The 20,225-nt window shown below is 47.5% G+C and overlaps 1 protein-coding gene across 3 annotated transcripts in view; it reads left to right on the top strand.

Moving 5' to 3' along the window:
• The window catches only part of CLNK (cytokine dependent hematopoietic cell linker), a 164,795-nt gene that overhangs the window by 69,866 nt on the left and 74,704 nt on the right, over nucleotides 1-20,225 (top strand). For all 3 annotated transcript variants that reach the window (XM_021101017.1, XM_021101016.1, XM_021101018.1), the window contains exons 3-4: nucleotides 5,570-5,641; nucleotides 15,563-15,591. In XM_021101017.1, coding sequence (XP_020956676.1) covers nucleotides 5,570-5,641; nucleotides 15,563-15,591 — 101 coding nt within the window. The remainder of the gene's footprint in view (nucleotides 1-5,569; nucleotides 5,642-15,562; nucleotides 15,592-20,225) is intronic.

Here is a 20,225-nt window from a genome sequence, read left to right as displayed (position 1 = left end):
CTCTCCTGTTCCTGCCTCTTCCTCAGAGGGGACTGGGCCAGAGCACCAGGAGCAGCACATGCTGGCCCCCCCCAGTGCATCTGGCTGGAGATTTCAGACCTGGCATGGAGCACTGACCAGGCCATCAGCCATCCCGGTTACCTTGAACCAAATCCCCTCCATTCGCAGGGCCCCTGCCTCCTCATCTACAGCACGAAGCTGAGAAGGACCGACCCTCACCCATTTGCTACGGAGGATTTCTATGAAAATGAAAGAAAAAGAGCTTGAGTTAAACTCTCCTCTTTTTTTGGCCATCTCTGTGGCAGGCCGAAGTTCCCCAGCCAGGGATCGAACCCAAGCCACAACAGTGACAATGCCAAGTCCTTAGCTGCTAGGCCACCAGGGAACTCCTCAAACTCTCTTTTTCAAGATAAAAAGGCCAAAGCAGATTCTCAGAAAGATCAGAGGTAGCTCCCAGGCTGTTGGGTTCTTGAGGCACCTAGGAAGAGGTTGAGGAAATTCTCAGAACCCCTCCATCCTCCTAAAAGTGAACTGCTCAGAGCCACGTCAGAGCTCAGAAACACTGCCCACACCCAGGGGTAGGGTGGAAGCCAGGGCCTCCTTCTCGGGGCAGGGACTGATCATACTCTCTTGTCTCATAGACCCTCCCCCACCAACTGAGTGCATGCATCGCTCTAGTGTGTGAGCCCAGATGGGCAGCCTGTCTACCTATTCGCCATCAGTGCATCATTTCATATCTTGCAAATATCCCTAAGGTCACACCCAAGGTCACTTAGTCTGTACACTGGGAGAGAAAATGTTCCCAGGTTACATCTCGTCTCTCAAAAACCCCCCACTCCAGGGCAACCAGAGCACATAAATAGACACATACAAGGCAATATGATGAAAATACCATTGTTTCTTTACTTGTTTATGGCCTGTCTCCCAACAGTAATAAACAATTCACGAGGCAGGCTTCCCGTTTCTACTTTAAGGACGGTATCCCATTGCCTGGCATACAGCCTGCTACAAAATATCTACTTGTGGAGTGAAGGAATGAATGGATTTGTGAACAAATGAATGAAGAGTAAAACAGAGATGCAGCAAAAAAACACTAAAAGGGCTCAAAGAGGAAGCAGCACAGAAAAACTCACAGGGGAACAGACCTTTGAACGAAACCATGAAGGATGAAGTCTTTGACCAGACAGCTCCAGAGGAGGACAAAAAGAATAATCTAGTCCATGACCTGGGAGCATACAAAAGCATGACCCCAAGAGGGGACAGTGTGGGAGCCTGGCAGAGAGAGAGGGTGGCAGGAAATGAGGACACAAACAACAGAAATTGCATTCGAGGCCACTGAGACAGGGCTCTGAGTCATCACGGTAAAGATTGCGGTCTCGGTCGTGCAGAAATGGAGCCACGGTGAGGCTTTTCGAGTCAGGCGATCCCAGGGAGGTAAAGCCCATAGCGTGTCATTCCTTCACAGTCATGCTGTAGATCCCAAGGAAATTTTGGATCTTTTCTCCTGTTTTGCTCCCAGATCTGTTAACAATCAGGGAGGAAAAAAAGAAAGGGGTATTTGAACTCAGATCTGCCCTGGGTTGATAGCTCCTCCAGCAATAAACAAAGATGCTGTGGGGCTGCTGCGGAAACACCGCAAAAGAAGTACTAAAGTCATCAACACAGTAGGCATGACTTGGTAATATCAGAAAGGTGGTTGTTCTTACTGCAGTTTGGTGGATGGATTGGAACAGGGGGCCAACACCAGAGTCCAGGCTGGAGAGCATGAGAGCAGAACTAAGATGGAGTATCACTTATGGGAGCGAAGAGAGAGGGTTCTTAGGACCTGGTAACACGTTATCGAGATATGAGGATGAGAGAGAGAAGGAAAAGACTCAAGGCGAGGGCCCAGGCTGCTGCTAGGAAACCACAGGAGTAAGGGGGCTGCTCACTAGGAAAAGGGCTGTCAACTGAAAAAAACTTATATATATACAACCTAAAAGGGGAGAGTTATGTTTTATTCAGTGGTCAAAACTGAAGACTTAAGCCCAAACACAGCATCTCAAATTGCTCTGAGGGATGGCTCCAAAGAGGAAAAGCGGAAGCCAGGCTGTATAGGAGTTTTACAGCAAAGACCGTGTCGTTGGGACATCAAAAGTTTCCTGTTAATTGGAGTTCCTGTGGTGTCTCAGAAGTAATGAATCCAACTTGAGGTTTCAGGTATCCTTGAGGTTCTAGGTTCGATCCCTGGCTTCGCTCAGTCGTCAAGGATCTGGCGTTGGCATGAGCCGTGGTGTAGGTCACAGACGTGGCTCACATCTGGTGTTGTTGTGGCTGCAGCCAGCATCAACAGCTCCGGTTCGACTGCTAGGCTGGGAACTTCCGTATGCTGTAGCTGCGGCCCTAAAAATAAGCGAAACGAAAAAAGTTTACTGTTAATTAAAGAAAACCAGAAACCTCCAGTTAAGAGATTTAGTGCTTTTCTATGTATGGGAAGACGCAAGAGGTCACTGAAGTCATTCCTGGGATATGCACCTTGGCTCTCTGGGGCCAGTGTCCTGTGTTTTCCCATCCTGAGTTTCCTCAGGGTGCACGTCCTGGGGTGGGAGGGGGATGGGATGGAGGGTAGGAGTGGGTGGGGGTGGGGATCCAAGTATGGTGGGAGCTGGGGTGGGGGCAGTCTGGTGACTGCTAGGTGGGGGGCATTCCTTATTTCCTCCCTGAGTCCCCCCTCACCTTGGGGGTAGCTGTAAGGGGATGACTTGATGGCTACAACATCCTTTGTTTACTGAGAGAGTGGGCAGTGTTTTTCATTCACAAGGCCTGGATCTGCTTGAGGTTGACCAGTTAGAAAAGACCCCCAAATAGAAAGATATTCCATCTAGAACTTAGAAGTGAAGGTGGAGTGCAGATAAAAATTTATGAATCATGGTTTACCCCAGATTTTAAAACCAAAAGCAAGGAAATAATAAAAAATGTGAAACAATGTAATAATGAAATAACTTTGTAACCACAAAATAACCAAAAAATGAAAGACTGAGATAAGCCATCCTCTTTCTAGATGATCAGTTGACACAGTAACATCGTACATCCAAACAACTTGCTCATTTCTTTATTTATCATGTTACAGTTGATAGGCCACACACGAAATCCTAGATAGAGACAGAGTCTCAAGTCATCTTTCTGCATTTCCTGGAATCCTTTCTTCAGGCATCTACAGCTGCCCAGGTACTGAGGGCCAGGCACTCAGCCAGGCCCTGGGGCTGCAGAGCGCAGCCATTCATGCCCTCAGGGAGATAGTAGTTGGAAGCTTAGCAGATGTGAATACAAAGCTACATGTTAAAACCAAAGGACAGGAGTCCCCACTGTGGTGCAATGGGACCTGCAGCATTACTGGAGCTCTGGGACACAAGTTCAATCACTGGCCCTGCACAGTGGGTTAGGGATCCAGCATTGCCATAGCTGTGGTGTAGGTCACAACTGTGGCTCAGATCTGATCCCTGGCCTTGGGAACTCCATACGCCACAGAATGGCCAAAAAAAAGAAAAAGAAAAAAATGGACAGATAAACTCATACAAGCGCTGTGAAGGGGTCCGTCTCAGGCAGGAAGAAAGATTTCGCTGAGATAGTGACACTTGAGCTGAACTCAAAAGCATGAGTAAGTTTGGGGTTGGTAGATGCAAACTGTTACATTTAGAATGGATAAGCAGCGAGGTCCTACTGTACAGCACACGAAACTCTATCCAATCTCCTGGGATAGATCATGATGGCAGATAATACAAGAAAAAGAATATGTTATACATATATCTATATATGGCTGGGTCACTTTGCTGTACAGCAGAAATTGGCACAACACTGTAAGTCAACTGTACTTTAATTAAAAATACATTAATAAAAAACAATTTAATAAAAAAAGAAGCATGAGTTAGATGCAGAAGAAGGAAAATAATAGGTGTTTGAAAAAGAGGGACTAGTCCCTGGAAGAGCGTGGGGGCAGGGAGGAAAGTCTAAGGACAAAGAAGAAGTAGGTGTTCCCCAGGTGGAGAGAACCAGGAGGGCAAAAAAGCCAAAGATGCTACCCAGGTAGCCGCCAAGACGCACGTGTAGAAAGGAAAGCATCACTCATAAAGTTCTGATAGAGCTCACAAAGTGCCTGCACAGGAAATGAAAGCACATTTGACTTGGCTCATGAGATGAACTAGGGATGGTTTATGACAGAGAAAGCCTTACTGAATTTCAACAAATTAACTCCATTGAAAAGATGTTAATCTCTTCATAGAAAAAGCCCTAGCAAAGCACCTAAATTTTACAGGAGTTCAATAAATATTATCTGAATCCAAGTTGCTATTCCTAAATAATCTGCCTCCCTATGACGGGATGATGTTTGCTAGTTAGGGGCCAAATTCTACGAACACAGGAAAGCATCTAGCACCTTCCTTGGCCCACAGGCAATGTCCTTGTTTGACAGCCTCCCGTCAAGCATGCAGCCCAGGTGTGAAGCCCTTCACTGTACAATGTTAGGGGCACTCAGCTTAAGGAGAGTCACCACAGGGACCCTGCCCACATCGTCATCCTGACCAGGGCACCTATTCTGCCCCATGCTACCACTTCTTGTAAAATAAGGCTCTTACATTAAAAAATATTTATTTTTATTATAGTTGATTTACAATGTTCTGTCAATTTCTGCGGTACAGCAAAGGGACCCAGTTTTATATATATACATTCTTTTTTTCATATTACATTTCATCATGTTCTATCCCAAGGGATTGGATAGAGTTCCCTGTCACCGTACAGCAGGACCACATTTTAAATGCAATAGTTTGCATCTACTAACCCCAGACTCCCCAGTCCATCCCACTCCCTCCCCCCCCAACCCCTTTGGCAACCACAGTCTGTTCTCCATGTCTGTGAGTCTGTTTTGGTTCTGTAGATAGGTGATTTGTGCCATATTTTAGATTCCACATACAGGTGATATCATGTCTTTACCTGTCCTTGTCTTTCTGACTTACTTCACTTAGTATGAGAATCTCTAGTTCCATCCATGTTGCTGCAAAAGGCATTATTTTGTTCTTTTTATGGCTGAGTAGTATTCCATTGTGTCTATGTACCATGTCTTAATCCACTCATCTTTCAATGAACATTTAGGTTTTTTCCATGCCTTGGCTATAGTGCTGGATGAACATATTGGTGCATGTATTTTTTGAATTCAGAGTTAGTTTTGTCTGGATAGATGCCCAGGAGTGCGATTGTTGGCTCAAATGGTAGTTCTTTATTTAATTTTCAGAGGAGCCTCTGTATTGTTTTCCATAGTGGTTGTACCAATTTACCTTCCCACCAACATCGTAAGAGGGTTCCCTTTTCTCCACACCCTCTCTAGCATTTACTACAAACATATACGTAATTTTTTTAAGTAATTGGATTATTTGAAACTCAGATTTTGTTTAACCTCAGTGGAAATCCAAGGAGAGATTTGGAATTATGTGTGAGATGTTAATTACTTACATCTGACTGGGTGGTTATTCCTATGAATGAAGGAACTTAATTCACTTCTTGCTATTTCCTTACTATAACCTATTTTCTTTCATCACAGGGGCAACACAAAAACAACGAAAGAAGGATCCAGTGATTTGAAATTCCAGAACTTCGATCTGCTGAAAAATAGGTCAGAATATTTACGTGTTTATTAATAGAGCAGTAAAATTTTTGATGCTGTGGCAAATTAGCTGACCCGCACACACACATACACACACACTCACACACATACAGTGTTCACGTGATAGAATTATGTTGCTGTCAGTGACCTTAAACGTTCCATAGACACTAAGGTCCAGAACAAGAAAGGACTTGACTCAGACTGAACCACCAGCGTAAATGTGACGCAAGTTAAGAAGCCCCCAGGTGTCCACAGCATTTCAAACCAGGGCTATTTCCACCACCCACCCAGGTCTCTAAACAGCCCAAGTGAGAGCCATGGAGGAGGAAGCTTGCATTCTGCAGCTGCTGAATGATCTAAGTGATGAATCATGGATGCATTAGGTCATGAGTTCACTACCAGGTCTGAGAAGCAAGCTAGGAAACTAGGGGGAACCATGGCCCATTTACTAAGCAATTATGGCATTATGGCTTGAAAGGGCTCTTGAAAATGCAGAGATGAGAGGCAATGTTCTCTCCATGGGGCTCACAGCCAAATCTCAAAGCGCAGAGGGAGGGCTAACTTGATGAAATGACTGACAAGGGACCAATCCTGAAGCCAGATCCAGCTCTGCCTTTAACCGGAGTCTTATCCTGGGTAACACCCCAGTGCTCAGGGAGATTGCCTCCCTTCGCCCAGCCAGAACCACCTCACCAAGCCCTGCCAGAGCCACTTCTGTACCTAAGAGTACCCAAGGGTCTCCATGCATCGCAAGTCAATCGCCAAACATCCATTCCGTTCCTACTAAGTTCCAGGCATGGGAAGCATTCTTGGCATTCTAAGATGTGCTTGAAGAAATATTTTCCCTAAGCAGAGTGAATGCATGCCTATAAAATAGAGTACTTGAAATATTTTCAAGATTGCATTAAGCAAAGGGAAATTTGTGGCTGCTCTCAGACTTCTTCCATGTTTACATTAAACACATTTGAATAATGCATTTTAAGTCAGTTTTTCTTATTTCTTGACAATAGGAAGAGATGGGAGATGGAAGGGTTAGAAGTCTTCCTTCAGATGGAGATGGTTGCAGCAATTACATACATCAAAGTAATATTTACAGTTAGATTTGGAGAGAGAGAGCAATGCTTTTTTCCAAAGCAAATTATTTAAGGATGTGTCATAGCATGCTCGAGATATATTAAAAAGAGCAACAGACGATGTTTCTGAAACCTGTTCCAACCATTTATAAACCCAAATTAAAGAGAAAAAAATCCCATATACATACAAATCTCTGTACCACTGCATATTTTATAATGAAAGTATTATATGAATATAAATTCGTTTCTGAGATCTATAAATCGAATTAAAATGTCAGAAAACTACATATTTGGGTCCACTATCTTACTCTAATGACTATTAAACCGATGTTTTCATTCTCCACACAAATTGTAATCATCAGCCTTTGATAATGATGAAGGGAGGGATATGCTGCAGATGGGCGGGGCTGCGGAGCAGGAGGGACCCACAGGCTCCAGACTGAAATCTAGCTGACCTGCTGCTCACTAGCCAGGCAACCTCGCTCAGACAGGTGCCTTTCCATTTTGCTGCTTCTTGTATTTTAGAAATAGAATTTGAAAAGCAAGCGTAGACTGTCTCGCTCACCACGGATCCCCTGTACCCAAAGCAGTTCCTGTGTTTAGGGAATAAAAAAATGTGTGACGTCTGTAGCATTCCTGGAACATAGTAGGTGCTCAAGGAATTACAAAGGCTCCCCGTCACTGAGGGTGCACCATGGGCTAGGTGCTGTTTTAAGGGCTTCAGAAGTCGTGGAGCACTGGATGCCAGTGATCACAGTGTGACTAGTTTTCCTCTCATAGGAGGGAAGGAGGCAAGTTGGAGAGAGGGTGAATGCCTTGCCGAGGCGGAGTGGCTGGCGGTGTTACATAGAACACAGCAGACATGACTATTATTTCTGATCTCCAAGCCCCTGCCCTCCCTACTGCCATCCCTTAGTTAGATATAGGATGCAACTCTCCCAACAGGTGCAGAAGGGCTGTCCACCCCCAAACTCAAACATGCATGAACCACCTGGGAACATACAAAGTAAAACACAAAGCTAAGTGGTGGGGTTTCACCCAGAACATACAGCCCCAGAGACCATCCCAGAAAAACACGGATCACAGGCACATCCAATACTCATGACATGTCTACAGTGTTGAGAGGGAGGTTCCCTAGAACGCCCCTGGGGAACCTATGTAGCTAAATGCCCAATGCCCACTTCTATGCTGTACCCTGTCCCCACGTGGGCAGAAACAGAAGATTAGGGATTGAGGGGTTTTCCAATCAAGTCCAAATTTATATCAATAGTTGGATGCCAAACAAGTACCTGATGCCATGAAAGGAACTTGGGCATTTAATCTTCACAGTCATTCTCTGAAGTTGGGATTATTATTCCCATTTAACAGACAAGGAAAGAGAACCTGAGAGAGGTGACACATTTTGGTCACAGTCACAGAGCTGGTAACTGGTAACAGCTGGATCTGGATTCAGAGTCTGACTTCAAATCGAGAGGAGCTACTTCTGGGTTCTGAGTTGTGTCATATGAATTTTGTTTTCTATTCCAAATCCACTCATGTCAAGACTCTCCCCTATGAAGAAGGGGCACATGCATTAAACTCCTCAGAGGAGCATCTGCATTCACAATTATGGTGCCTCTTGTGGGTGAATCTCAGAGCTGGTCCCTGGGCCAACGGTGTCAGCATCGCCTAGGAGCTGCTGAGAGATGTAGATTCTCAGGCCCCACCTACTGAATCAGAAACTCAGGCACTGGAGTCCAAGCTCCTGGGTTTGAACAAGGCCTGCCAGTGACGTGAGGCCCGAGGTTTGAGAACCTCGGCATGAAGCATCATTACCAAGAGTGCAAGCCTTGGAGCTGGAGTGTGAGACCCCCGGCCACACCTACCATGTAAAAGGGGTAGGAGAAAATATGAGAGAAGGACCAGGGAGAAGATATTGTTCCCACCTGGGAGACACCACTGCTTTGGGGACCAGGAAAGTCAAAGATGAAGATATAGCCCCTGCCATCAGGAGGCTCAGTCTGTGGTGGAGACAGACATAAAAAGGCATGTGTGACAGATCACAGATACTGCACCACCTGCAGTGACAGAAGCAGATGCCGGCCCTAAGGATGCTCAGGGGAGACCCAGGATCGGGAGGCTGAGGGCTTCCTCAGGTTCACTTTCCAGCAAGTAGCAGAGCCAAGGTTCGGAACCATTGCCCCGTATTCATACTCCAAGTGCAAGGGTTTTTTTCTTTCCCCATTCCCGACAGGGCTGTTCCTAAGAGTATCACTCGCACTTGCCCCGTGTGGATCCTTCTCAATTCATCACCTCGTTGACTATTGATTTTTCCCCCATGCCACTAACACCTGCAGCGATCGTTAACTCCAGAGGACTAGGGGCGGGTGGCTTTCATTTCTCAGGGCCAGTCCTCGAGGAGACAGCCTCCGGGTTCTACTCCCTGCACTGGGAGGCCCCCTGCCGGCCTGGCACACCTGAGGCCTCAGGAGACAGGACGGGTAGCTTCAGCGGCTGGTCTGCTCCTGACTTCTCGGGTTTGTCACACCTGTTCTCCAGCCGCCCTGGGCATCTGTGGCACCAAAGGAGCCCTAAGAATCCTTTCTGCTCCCTCTGGACCCCTACACTGTGCAGAAAGTATCTTCCCAAAAGATCTCGCCAGCTAAGAGCTTTACAGAAGGTCCAACATGCTTTCAGAGGATGCGTGGACTAGCACGGTGTCTCCTGGCTCACGGTTCCTGTCCACAAGGAGCTCCTACATAGGAGATGCTCCATAAACATTGCCGAAGGCAAGGGAGGAAGGAAGGTGGGAAGGAGGAAGAGTAAAGTCAGGACTCAGGAGGATGCTCTCGGATGCTGGGAGCTTGTACTGCTCCCAGGGCCTGGCATAGACTAGACCTTTCATTAGAAGCTAAAGGACACTTTTAACAGAGCCAGAGGATGGAAGAAAGAAGAGAGAAGACAATAGGTGGGGAGGGGATGGTGGATGCAGGAGCTGCTCTGCCCCCTGGAGCTAAATCAAGCATGGCCAGACAGCCAGCCCAGGCCTTCCTTGTCTGCCCATCAGACTGCCAAATCATTCCATTTTCATCTTTCAGTATTTGGCAGGGATATAGCATACATGAGAGCGATTATGGCTTACGAGACATGCTTTCTGTCCTCAGAGAACTTAACATCTAGTTGAGAAAAGAAAAAAAAACTAAGTAAAATTTTAAGAAATTAATTATTCTACATTGCCTTTTAACAAAATAAGTATGCTTTTAAGAGCCCGAGGGGCCCTGGGAGCTCAGAGGGAGAAAGAGTTGTGGGCTCTGATGGGGTGGAGGAGAGGAATGGGGGGAGGTGGGTACTGAGGAGATGGGGGAGGGGCTGGGCCAACCCAACACAGGCCAGGTTTTCCTCCGGATCACTTCAGGGAGTTGCCTACTGTCAAATTTTTTTTTTTTTTTTTTGTAAAAATAAAATAGAAAAGAGGAGATGTCTTGACCTACTCAAGGATGCTTTTCACAAGAATGAGCCCATTATGCACGTATTAAATATGAGCCCTGATCTGATGCCACCTGGGTGTGAATTTCATCTGCTTCAAAGTAATAGTCAGGAGATGTTCTCCATCATCGGATCTGTAAGGATAACCGAGAAGCTATTCCCGCGGGGGCGGGGCGGGGGTGCTTCCGTACGAAGTCCTCTGTCTACCAAGCCGTGGGGGGAGAAGTCCGCGGACAGACCCCCGGCTCGGGCGGTGGTGCGGCTCTCGGCTCTTTTACGCCTGGGGCGCCCTCTTCGCCGAGCTTCCCGCGCCTGCGCACACTGCCCTCAGCGGCTTCTTCATGCTCATCCACACTCCCACGGTGACACATTTTTGTGTACGAGCCCTGTTCCAGGCACTGCGATAGGTATCTGGTCTCCCTTTTAGGAGCTGTAGGCAGTGTGAGAAATGGAGCTGTACTCTGTTCTGGTGATACCAGTGTAAGCTCCACCCGCTGGAGGTCAGATGACCAGAGGGGGGCTTTGGTGGCCAGGGAGGAGCCAGGAAAGCACCCACAGCGAAGGCCTGGCACTGCCTCTTACCAGAGGGTACATCCCAGCCCTTCCCTCTCCATCACATGCGCTCCTGCAATCGCCCTCCTGAGATGTGGCTCTGAGCATCCTTTATCCTCTGCTCTGCAAATCCCCACACTGCCTGGAGACTGACACGGTCCTAGCCCATCCTTCAGGCCCCCTACTCTCTGCGCATTTTGAAACCTTAGTTCCCATGGCTCCCTGATGCAAACCCTCCCCCTCCCTCAGAGAGGTGGAGAGGGAGGCTGGGTGGGAAATAGGACACCACGGGCTCCCCCATGAGGCTAACGTGGGCTTCCCTCAATCCATCTGCAAAATGAAAGGGCCAGTTTCTGGTCCCGTCCGGCACCAACATCCCATAATAGCTAAGACCGAGACAGAGATACTGTCCAGCCAGAATTGCTGGGAAGTGTGGCTGAACTAATTTCTGTAAAGTGCACTCTTCCCAACACGGTGCAGATAGATATTCCAAGAGCGGGAAGCAGGGGATGAATTTAGAAACTTGACATCCGTCTTCATTTCCTTCTGGTTTATAGGAAAAATGAGTGGCGTGATTCTGAAAAAGATCGATCCCCACCTTCCCCCAAATTAAAGAATTTTATTTTCAGGCAGTCTTTTCCTTTCAGGGGTAGTGCTTCAGGAAGGGGTGGAGCTGAGCAGTTCAGCCTGGAGGGTTGGGAGAGGGGGATGAAGTCACCCAACAGTTTCTCCAGGGTTTTGCTGTCGCATCCTGGACCAGCAGTAGGTGCCTGGGGAGACCCAGAGGGGACCATGCACACCACACTCTCGAGGGGGCAGGGGGGCGATAGGAATTAGTCTCCATGCTGGAAACCTGACCCTAGAGACAGGACCCAAGTCCCGTCTCTATGGGACCGGAAAAACACACCATCCAAACTTTGTTCCCATGGATAAGAGAACACAAGTGCACCCTGCCCACTTCATCAGATCCAGTTCTCCTGGGGCCGCAACGGTGGGCGAGGGAGAGAGGGGGTTAATTTAGTACCCTCTAAAAACTAAAAATTATTAAACCTTGCAGGTTGTAAAGAAGCATTGGGAGTTCTGTCGTGGGTCAGCGAGAACAAATCTAGCAACCATGACGCAGGTTCGATCCCTGGCCTTCCTCAGTGGGTTAAGGATCTGGCGTTGCCATGAGCTGTGGTGTAGGTCACAGACGTGGCTCAGATCTGGCGTGGCTGTGGCTGTGGCATAGGCCGGAGGCTACAGCTGCTATTTGAGCCCTAGCCTGGGAACCTCCACAGGTGTGGTCCTAAAAAAACAAACAAAAAAACTATAAAAAAGGAAGAATTAAAAACTCCAAATAATTCAGAAATTAAACATCTTCCCTTGTAATAAGCTTTAAATATTGAAAACTGCAAATCTCTGGAGGCCAGCTTTGTACATTGCATAGCCTGTGAACTGCCCTGCCCACCACGTGGACTCCTGCCCGTCCAAGCAGGGATAGGGAGGGGAGACCCACTTTGCTCAGGTCCAAATCGGGAAAGGAGCAGGGGTGGGGAGGGCAGAGGGGTGGCTGCCAAAGCCACACACCATCCAGCTGCGGTCCGTTGGCACGTGGCAGTGTTATTGATGCTGCTGACGAAAGGAAGCCAGGGAGCAGCCTTGTAATTCCCTGGCAAGAGGCAGCTTGCTAGCACATGGGCCTCGCTTGAGCATGGAGAGAACACATCAAACCTCCAGGAAGTTTGCGAGCAGCATCTTTCATTAATCACCCTGGGCTGTCAGGCTGCAGAGAGTGTTAACACAGGAGCTTTAGACAGAGTGTTTGTCAGCTGCTGTCTACACTCCAGCCCGACAGGACTGTGGAGTCCAGGATGCCTCCCCAGGCCCCTCCTTCCAGCCCTTCCCCCCCACCCCCACTTTAGGGCTCAGCTGGAATAACAACATCATTCCCTGCTTTGCTGCTGCTTCCTCTGCTAATTCATCTGGCTTGCACTGACGCACGGAGGGCCCTGGGGTGCAGAGCCCCAGAGGATATGACATATGAATGAGCACCATCGCTTTGGGGCCCCACCAAGAGGAGGTGTCGGATAAACCACTTCCAGACTGCCTCACAATTGGGAGGAAGCTTCCAGAGGCAGGGAGCCCGGCAGGCTCAGTTGTTGCCTTGGCTGGGAAATAACAGGGCCAAATCCGGCGCTGCCAATCGCTGTCTGTTCCACTTTCGGCAAGTCGCTTCCCCCTTCTGAGCTTTACTTCCATCTGCTAAGGAGGGGAAAGCCCACCAACCAGAGCAGAGTCTAGATCAGTGCCTGGACAGGCATTTTTACCCTTCAGATCCACTCTTCTTAGCTGTCAAAAGACCTCCGGCCTGCCTCCAGGAATCTGAAACTTGGAACCACAAATTGGTTCATATTATCTCCTACATGCATTAGTGGTCTTCAAGTCTAAAAATCAGGTGAGACCAAGGTCAGAAGGAGAATGAGAACATCCCGTTGGGGCTCAGTGGATGAAGAACCCACCTAGTATCCATGAGAACGCGGGTTCGATCCCTGGCCTCAACGCAGTGGGGTACAGATCCAGCATAGGTTGCAGATGCAGCTTGGATCTGGCATAGCTGTGGCTGTGGCGTAGGCCTCAGCCTCAGCTCTAATTCATCTCCTCATCTGGGGACTTCCCTATGGCACAGGTGTGGCCCTAAAAAGAAAAGTAATAAAAAAGAAAGAAAGAGAATGAAATCCTAAATTTAAAATCTGAGATTGCTCTTAGGCAGAAGAGAGAGCCTCATGTTCAAAGCCCCTGGGCTCCGAACCACATCCTGCCCAGGCCGACGTGCTGCCTTCTGCCCAGGGCCTGGCCTGCCACGCTCGCATCAAGCTCACTGTACGCAGTGGCAGAAACATCATTTCCATTTCACACGTCGGGCATTGCCAGCCAGTCCGGGGAGCCTTCGGAGGCTTTGATCAAAGACCAAGATGTCAGGGAGGAGGCCGAGTGTTGAAAGGGTCCAGAGAGAGCCCCCGGGCCCCCGATAAATGGTCTGCTCCCCCCTGGCTGATTTACTGGTGATTTCTGCAGAATCGCAGGCACCTTGAGAGAGGGCCGAGAGCTAACCACAAAGCATCCAAGGCAGCAGCTGCACCGTCCCTCCAAAGCATGGCTCGCTACAGCCTACAGGCCAAGGCGAGCAGAGGCAGCGAGCATCGGGGGCCCCAGCAGGCTGGTGTCAACTCCCTCACTCTCGCTGGAACTGGGGAAGCTATGGAGCCCTCTGAACCCCCCCCCCATTTCCTCCCCTATAAATCTGAGATAGGAGGAGCTCCCCAGCAGAATTGCTTTGAGAATTAACCCGGCAAAGCAAAGGGCCACAGGCTGAGCTGGACGTGGGACTCGTGGGCTGGGGTCTCCTGGTGCCTAACATCTCCCCGCTTAACTCTTCCATACCCAGTGTCCCAGCCACCAAGCAGGCCTCATAAATATTTACACCCGGGCTGTGTTGCGATGTTCAATTAATTGCTCCTGTGACGCACTTCGAGAGCCTCGGAGGATAGGTGCGATTATTAAAGGCACAAACAAGTCAGCTCACACAAGCCGCCTCCTTCAGCGCTTTCCATCACCCCAGGGCTTTGCCGATGATTTGCTCGAAATCTAGGGACAAGGTGCTTCCAGAAACACGCTGGCCCAGGCGGAAGGTGGCAGCCAGGAAAAGACCTCATGGGGCTTTCCAGATCACTGACCCCTGGAGAAGAGCAAAGGCCCCAAACAATGTGAAAAATAAGTACATAAGTAATAAGTCAGTCTCACTAGGCAGCGTGGAAGTGAAACAGATAAAATAAGGGCTCAAGTACCAAGTAGGAAAAGTTGTCTTAAATGGTTGCGGATTTAAGGGTGGTAAGATATGGTGACATGGTCCCTTTGGAGACGAAAATAAATGAATGCAACGCATCCTGAAGGCACCTCATCGATGTGAATCCAGGGGCTCAGAAGAGCCACGTGATCATGATCAGGCACCTGCACTGCCCTCGATGGAGTCAGCTTAAACACACAAGCAGGGATGCACGTGGCAGCATGATTTACACTCGTAAAAATGAGCAAGAACCTAATTTCCACTTCCAAAAAGCACACAGCCGATAAATATGTCTTTGTGAAAACAAAGATAAACAATGCATTTTTTTGGCCACCCCCACTCAGATAGAACCCAAGCCACAGCAGTGACAATGCCAAATCCCTAACCCCTAGGCCACCAGGGAACTCTTGCAATGCATTTGAGTCTTTTTTTTTTTTTTTTTTTTTTTCAAGGGCCGAACCCATGGCATATGGAGGTTCCCAGGCTAGGGGTCAGATCGGAGCTGTAGCTGTTGGCCTACGCCACAGTCATAGCAACACAGGATCCAAGCCACAACTGACACCTATACCACAGCTCACGGCAATGCCGGATCCTTAATCCACTGAGTGAGACCAGGGATCGAACCCTCATCCTCACAGATACTAGTTGGGTTCATCATCGCTAAGCCACGTGGGAACTCCCTGCAGTGCATTTTTAACATCAAGATCTTATACACTCTTACGTTATTATTAGACATTTATATATTGAAATGCATGCACACACCCTCATACACACGTGCACATGTATACATGAGACCCGCTAAAATTTGAGCGGTGGGCACTTTTCTTCCATGTGCATGTTTCTCTTTTGATACTTGCTGTGGTGAGACGGTCGTCTCGGTCTAGAACAGCACAAACATAAAGACATTGTTCCATCCATTGGCCCATGAGGTGCCTTTGGTGACCACCCGCCCTTGGGGGAGGACGATGACTGGCGTGAAGCTGACACTTACCTGTGTTCTCTCTTGTGCCCTAGGTCATGGCCGCGAATCCAAAGTACTACAGGTGAGTCAGGCTCCACCGCCCCCACCCCCCGGCACCTACGTGGTGGGAAGTTCAGCCTGTCACTCTTCATTCTTTTCTGTTTTTCCTTGGATAAAACTATTGTCCTGCGCAAGGTGAGATTAGCTCCTTAGGGTCTTTCCCCTCTAGTTGCTCCCAAGCTGGAAATCTCTGACTTTCACAGCTTTGGAAGCTGGCCGTCGGAATGGGAATCTTTTATTATATTTCTAGTTGTACAGCCATCATCATGACCTAATTTTAGAACATTTTTCCACGCATTAGCTGTATATCCTTGGATGAAACACAGATCCCTGGGGGCCTGAGTTCCTTCATCTGCAAAATGGGTCTAACTCACCCCGAGCACCGGTATTGGGGCTACTCATTGGTGTTCGCTCAACTAAACACAGTGTTAAGGGATTTCCGCCAAAACGTGTGCTGAGCGAATGAATGGATCAGAGACATTTCATGCGTCTCCTGCATCTCTTTTCGGAGGCTAGTTCCTGTGACCAGACACCTAATAGGACCCCATTAAAGTTTAAATAAAGTATATACTTATTCATCTTGGAGCGTTATGCCAAGGAACGTCCCATAGAATTTCCTAGAAAGCTGGTGGCTGGAAATGATGACCGGAATGAGACATGAAAAATGAGAAATAGACCAGAGGAAGTGTGCAAAGCTGTGATCGAGGCAGCGGGAATGAGGTCATCAGCAAATAAATTCAAAAGATTCATTACAGCGCATGTGGGAGCCTATCACCAACACCCCGCATGCCCCACACAGGAGCAGTAGAAGAAAAAGCAAAATCAACATCGCAGGTATAAATATAAATAGGAAGCAAGCACCCAGCTCTCATTGCTCTTACAGAAGGTGTTTTTCTGAAGCTCGCCAGTCGGGTCCTACGAAACATTGCCCTCTCTCAAGGCAGGTGCTTCCAAAAGCCGCCGAGTCTTTGGGGTCACGAATACCCACCCCCACCTGCTTGCCACCCCTCTACCCCTTCTACCAGCTGCTTGGCATCTTGGGGGGCTGTAGAAAATTCTGAAAGGGCTGGTGCTCGGAAATGAGGTTGCTCCTTAGAAGCAGCGGCTGGTGAATTATGAATGTGACCCACACTCTCTCCCTGCGGGGCTTGTTCTCCACCTGCATTGAGGCAGAGAAAGTCTGACAGTGGGATTCGATGGATGTCATTAATAATATGCTAGAGACACAAGCTGGGGAAGGAAAACACATCCAAACCCCCCAAAGCCGACCGAGATAAAGCTGTCCAGGCCGATCCATCCATCGGCACTTAAATCTATACCCTGACAAAACATTTAGCAGCAAACCACACCACCCTAGCCTATGCCAGCTTCTTCACCACTGCTGGTGTCTGTTAAACTATAACAAAATGATATAACTAAAGACGTACGTGACAATTTACATGAGAGATGCTTGGTCATGATGTTCATGACATTCCCAGATACTTTAAAGTTGTTTGCAGGTTTTCACCACGAGAGTCATTGAAAATATGGTAGGGCATCTGTATGAGAGAACACGATGTAGCTATTAAAAATGATGGTGTTGGGAGTTCCCACTGTGGCTCAGCTGGTTAAGGACCCGATGTTATCTCTGTGAGGATGCAGTTTCCAGCCCTGGCCTCACTCAGTGGGTTAAGGATTCGGCATTGCTGCAAGCTGCAGTGTAGGTCACATGTGCAGCTTGGATCCGGTGTTGCCGTGGCTGTGGTGCAGTCCTCAGCTGCAGCTCTGATTTGACCCTTAGCCCAGAACATCCACATATGCAGCCTTAAAAAGAGAAAAAAATATATGATGTTGAGGCATGTTCACCCATGGGTACATTAGAGCATGCTGTTATATAAAAGGGTAAGCAAGAAAATAGTGTGCACACGCTATAATCATATATGCACAGCTACATCACGTGTGTGTGTTGGGGGGGTAGTGATTTTTGTCCAAATACTCGTAGTAGTTACCTTGGAATGGGGACATTATAGTGACTTTTATTCTCCTTTTTTGCTTATCATTTTTTCTATAGTGGTATATATTTTTGTATACTAAAAACAATCTATCAAAAAAATTTTCCAGGCCTGGAGAAGGCTGTCAGACTGTCAAACCTGGGCAATCTGTCAATACCAACATCTTCTGTGAAGCTGACGTATAGAGAGCAGTGTCATATTTTTCCATAAAATAAACTCAGGAGATTTTTCTCCTTCCCCTAAATAAAGAATGAAATTGGAGAGGATGGCCCTATTTAGACAGCAAGTCTTTCTGTCCTGAGTCACCACACTTGGTTAAAAGCTCTAATAAAGATGTATACTGGTTGACAATTAAACAGACAGGAAGTTTCATTTCATCCAGGCACCCTTGTTTTGTTTCTCAGGAAATCAATCTTAAAGGTTGTTTTCTCCCACTTCTAAAAGAAAAATTAAGAAGAATTTTAGAACTAGAGGGAAGAAAGGCAGGTTTGGAATATGTGAGCGTCCAACGCCTCCTGCTGGCGATTTCTAGGTAATGCAATACCTGAACCAACTTCACAGAGGCTGGTTCTCCCTGAGCTGTTAGTGGAATTGGTGAACAGAAACAAATTGCAAAGTTAACAGCTGCGTTTCAGGGAAGAAGTGTTCAACTATTTCTCTTAAGCACAAAGCGGATTTCAAATCATTCAAGGTTGATGAGAAGTCCAAGGATTTACAACTGTCTTCAACATTCGGGATCAGAATCCCAGCACTTAAAAATGCATATGATCAAGGTCATGCCCAGGCTTATGCTTTGGCAGGGCTACAGTGAAGCCAGAGAATCTGTAACTTTAACAGGCTACTTCTAATTCAGGTGGCCCTAGGAAAGCCTTTTGAGAATCGCTGGCAAAAAATATACAGATAAATCAATGGAGACCATCAAGACTGTCCCCACCAAGAGGCGACTGCCAACTCCCTGAATGAGAACTTTCTCAGAATATTTTGTTTGAATTTCCGGAGGTCCCTCAGGAAATGGGATGAGAGGCAGCTGCCTTATTCCTCACACTTCTTTCATTCAATCTATCAGGTGTGGTAGTTTCTGCATGTGATAGACACTACAACTAACTTTGGGGATGAGTTTTTTAAAAGGGAAATAAGTTTTAAGGGAAATAAGGGAAATAAGGTTCTGGGGACCCAGAGAGCCTGAAAAATTGACAGGTGCTTGTCAACAGAGTTGAATGTTGGAAAAGGTACATGTTTTGGGGTTCCCGTTGTGCTTCAGTGATAACGAACCCGACTAGTATCCATGAGGATGCAGGTTCGATCCCTGGCCTCGCTCAGTGGCTTAAGGATCTGGCATTGCCGTGAGCTGGAGTGTAGGTCGCAGAGGCAGCTTGGATCCCATGTTGCTGTGGCTGTGATTCAGGCTGGCAGCTGCAACTCCAATTCGACCCCTAGCCTGGGAACTTCTATATGTTGTGAGCGCAGCCCTTAAAAAAAAAAAAAAAAAAAAAAAAGGCACATGTTTTGTTTTACAATGGGCACTGAATAATGAACAGGTTCCTATTACAGATCTAAAGATACAAAAATCTGGATTGAGTGAAACAGATTTGCCCATGAAGTTGAACTTGAAAAGGCATGAAACCTAGAACACAACAGCTCCTTAGTGAGGCACTGAGCCAGTTTGGGGGAGTTTTTTGTTTTGTTTTATTTCATTTTTTACAGCCAAACTCGTGGCATGTGGAAGTTCCTGGGCCAGGGATTGAATCCAAGCTGCAGCTGCAACCTAACACCTCAGAGGCAATGCTGGGTGCTTTAAACCACTTTGCCAGGCTGGGGATCAAACCCGCTCATTCAGATCTTAACCCACTGCATCACAGCAGGATCTCTGGGAGTTATTTATTTAAGCTCTTTTACAGCAGTTGGGGGTAGATACTATTATTTCCACTAGGCTTACAAGTTTGCCTGAGGTCACATGGCCAGAAAGTGACCTGGCCAGGATTTGAACCTACAAGTTCTTTTCAGCTTCCATGAACTACATGTCTAAGCCTTTGACCAGAGGCTCCGTTACGTTACTGGTGAACACCAAGGCTGATTTAAAAAAATGTAAGGCTGCAAGATACTTTAAAAAAGAAGTCATGGGGCTTAACCATGACAAATGTTTACTTATTTATTTTTGTATTTAAGTCAAGTCCAGGGGGAAGCAGGTCAAGGCTGTTTGGCAGTTCTGCTCCTTGAAGCCCTCAGAGCCCCTGCCCCCTCCTGCCTCGCCCCCTCCCAATATCAATGCCTAAAATTGCAACGCCTGCACTCCGGGCTGCAGGAGAGGGGAAGGGAAGGTAAAGAAGGAATAAACCATACCATGCACCACACTTTCTCTTAAGAAAGTTTCCTGGAATTTTTTGTTTTGTTTTGTTCTGTTTGCTTTTTTTAGGGCTGTACCTACAGCATATGGCAGTTCCCAGGCTAGGGTTCGAATCAAAGATACAGCTGCCAGCCTACACCACAGCCACAGCAACGTAGGATCCGAGCCGTGTCCGTGACCTACACCACAGCTCACGGCAACACCAGGAGGGGATATTTATTCTGTTCTCAGACATCTGAGAATTACCGACGTAGAAGCTCCATCTCTGGTCCAATAGCAGGGAGACCATGTAAGTGAAGTAAAGTTAGAGAGAGAGGTGCT

The sequence above is a fragment of the Sus scrofa genome, chromosome 8 (genome assembly GCF_000003025.6).
Source record: "Sus scrofa isolate TJ Tabasco breed Duroc chromosome 8, Sscrofa11.1, whole genome shotgun sequence".
In the NCBI taxonomy this organism is placed as follows: domain Eukaryota; kingdom Metazoa; phylum Chordata; class Mammalia; order Artiodactyla; family Suidae; genus Sus; species Sus scrofa.
Note: the sequence above shows the minus strand (reverse complement) of the source record. Positions and strands in the feature narration are given on the sequence as shown.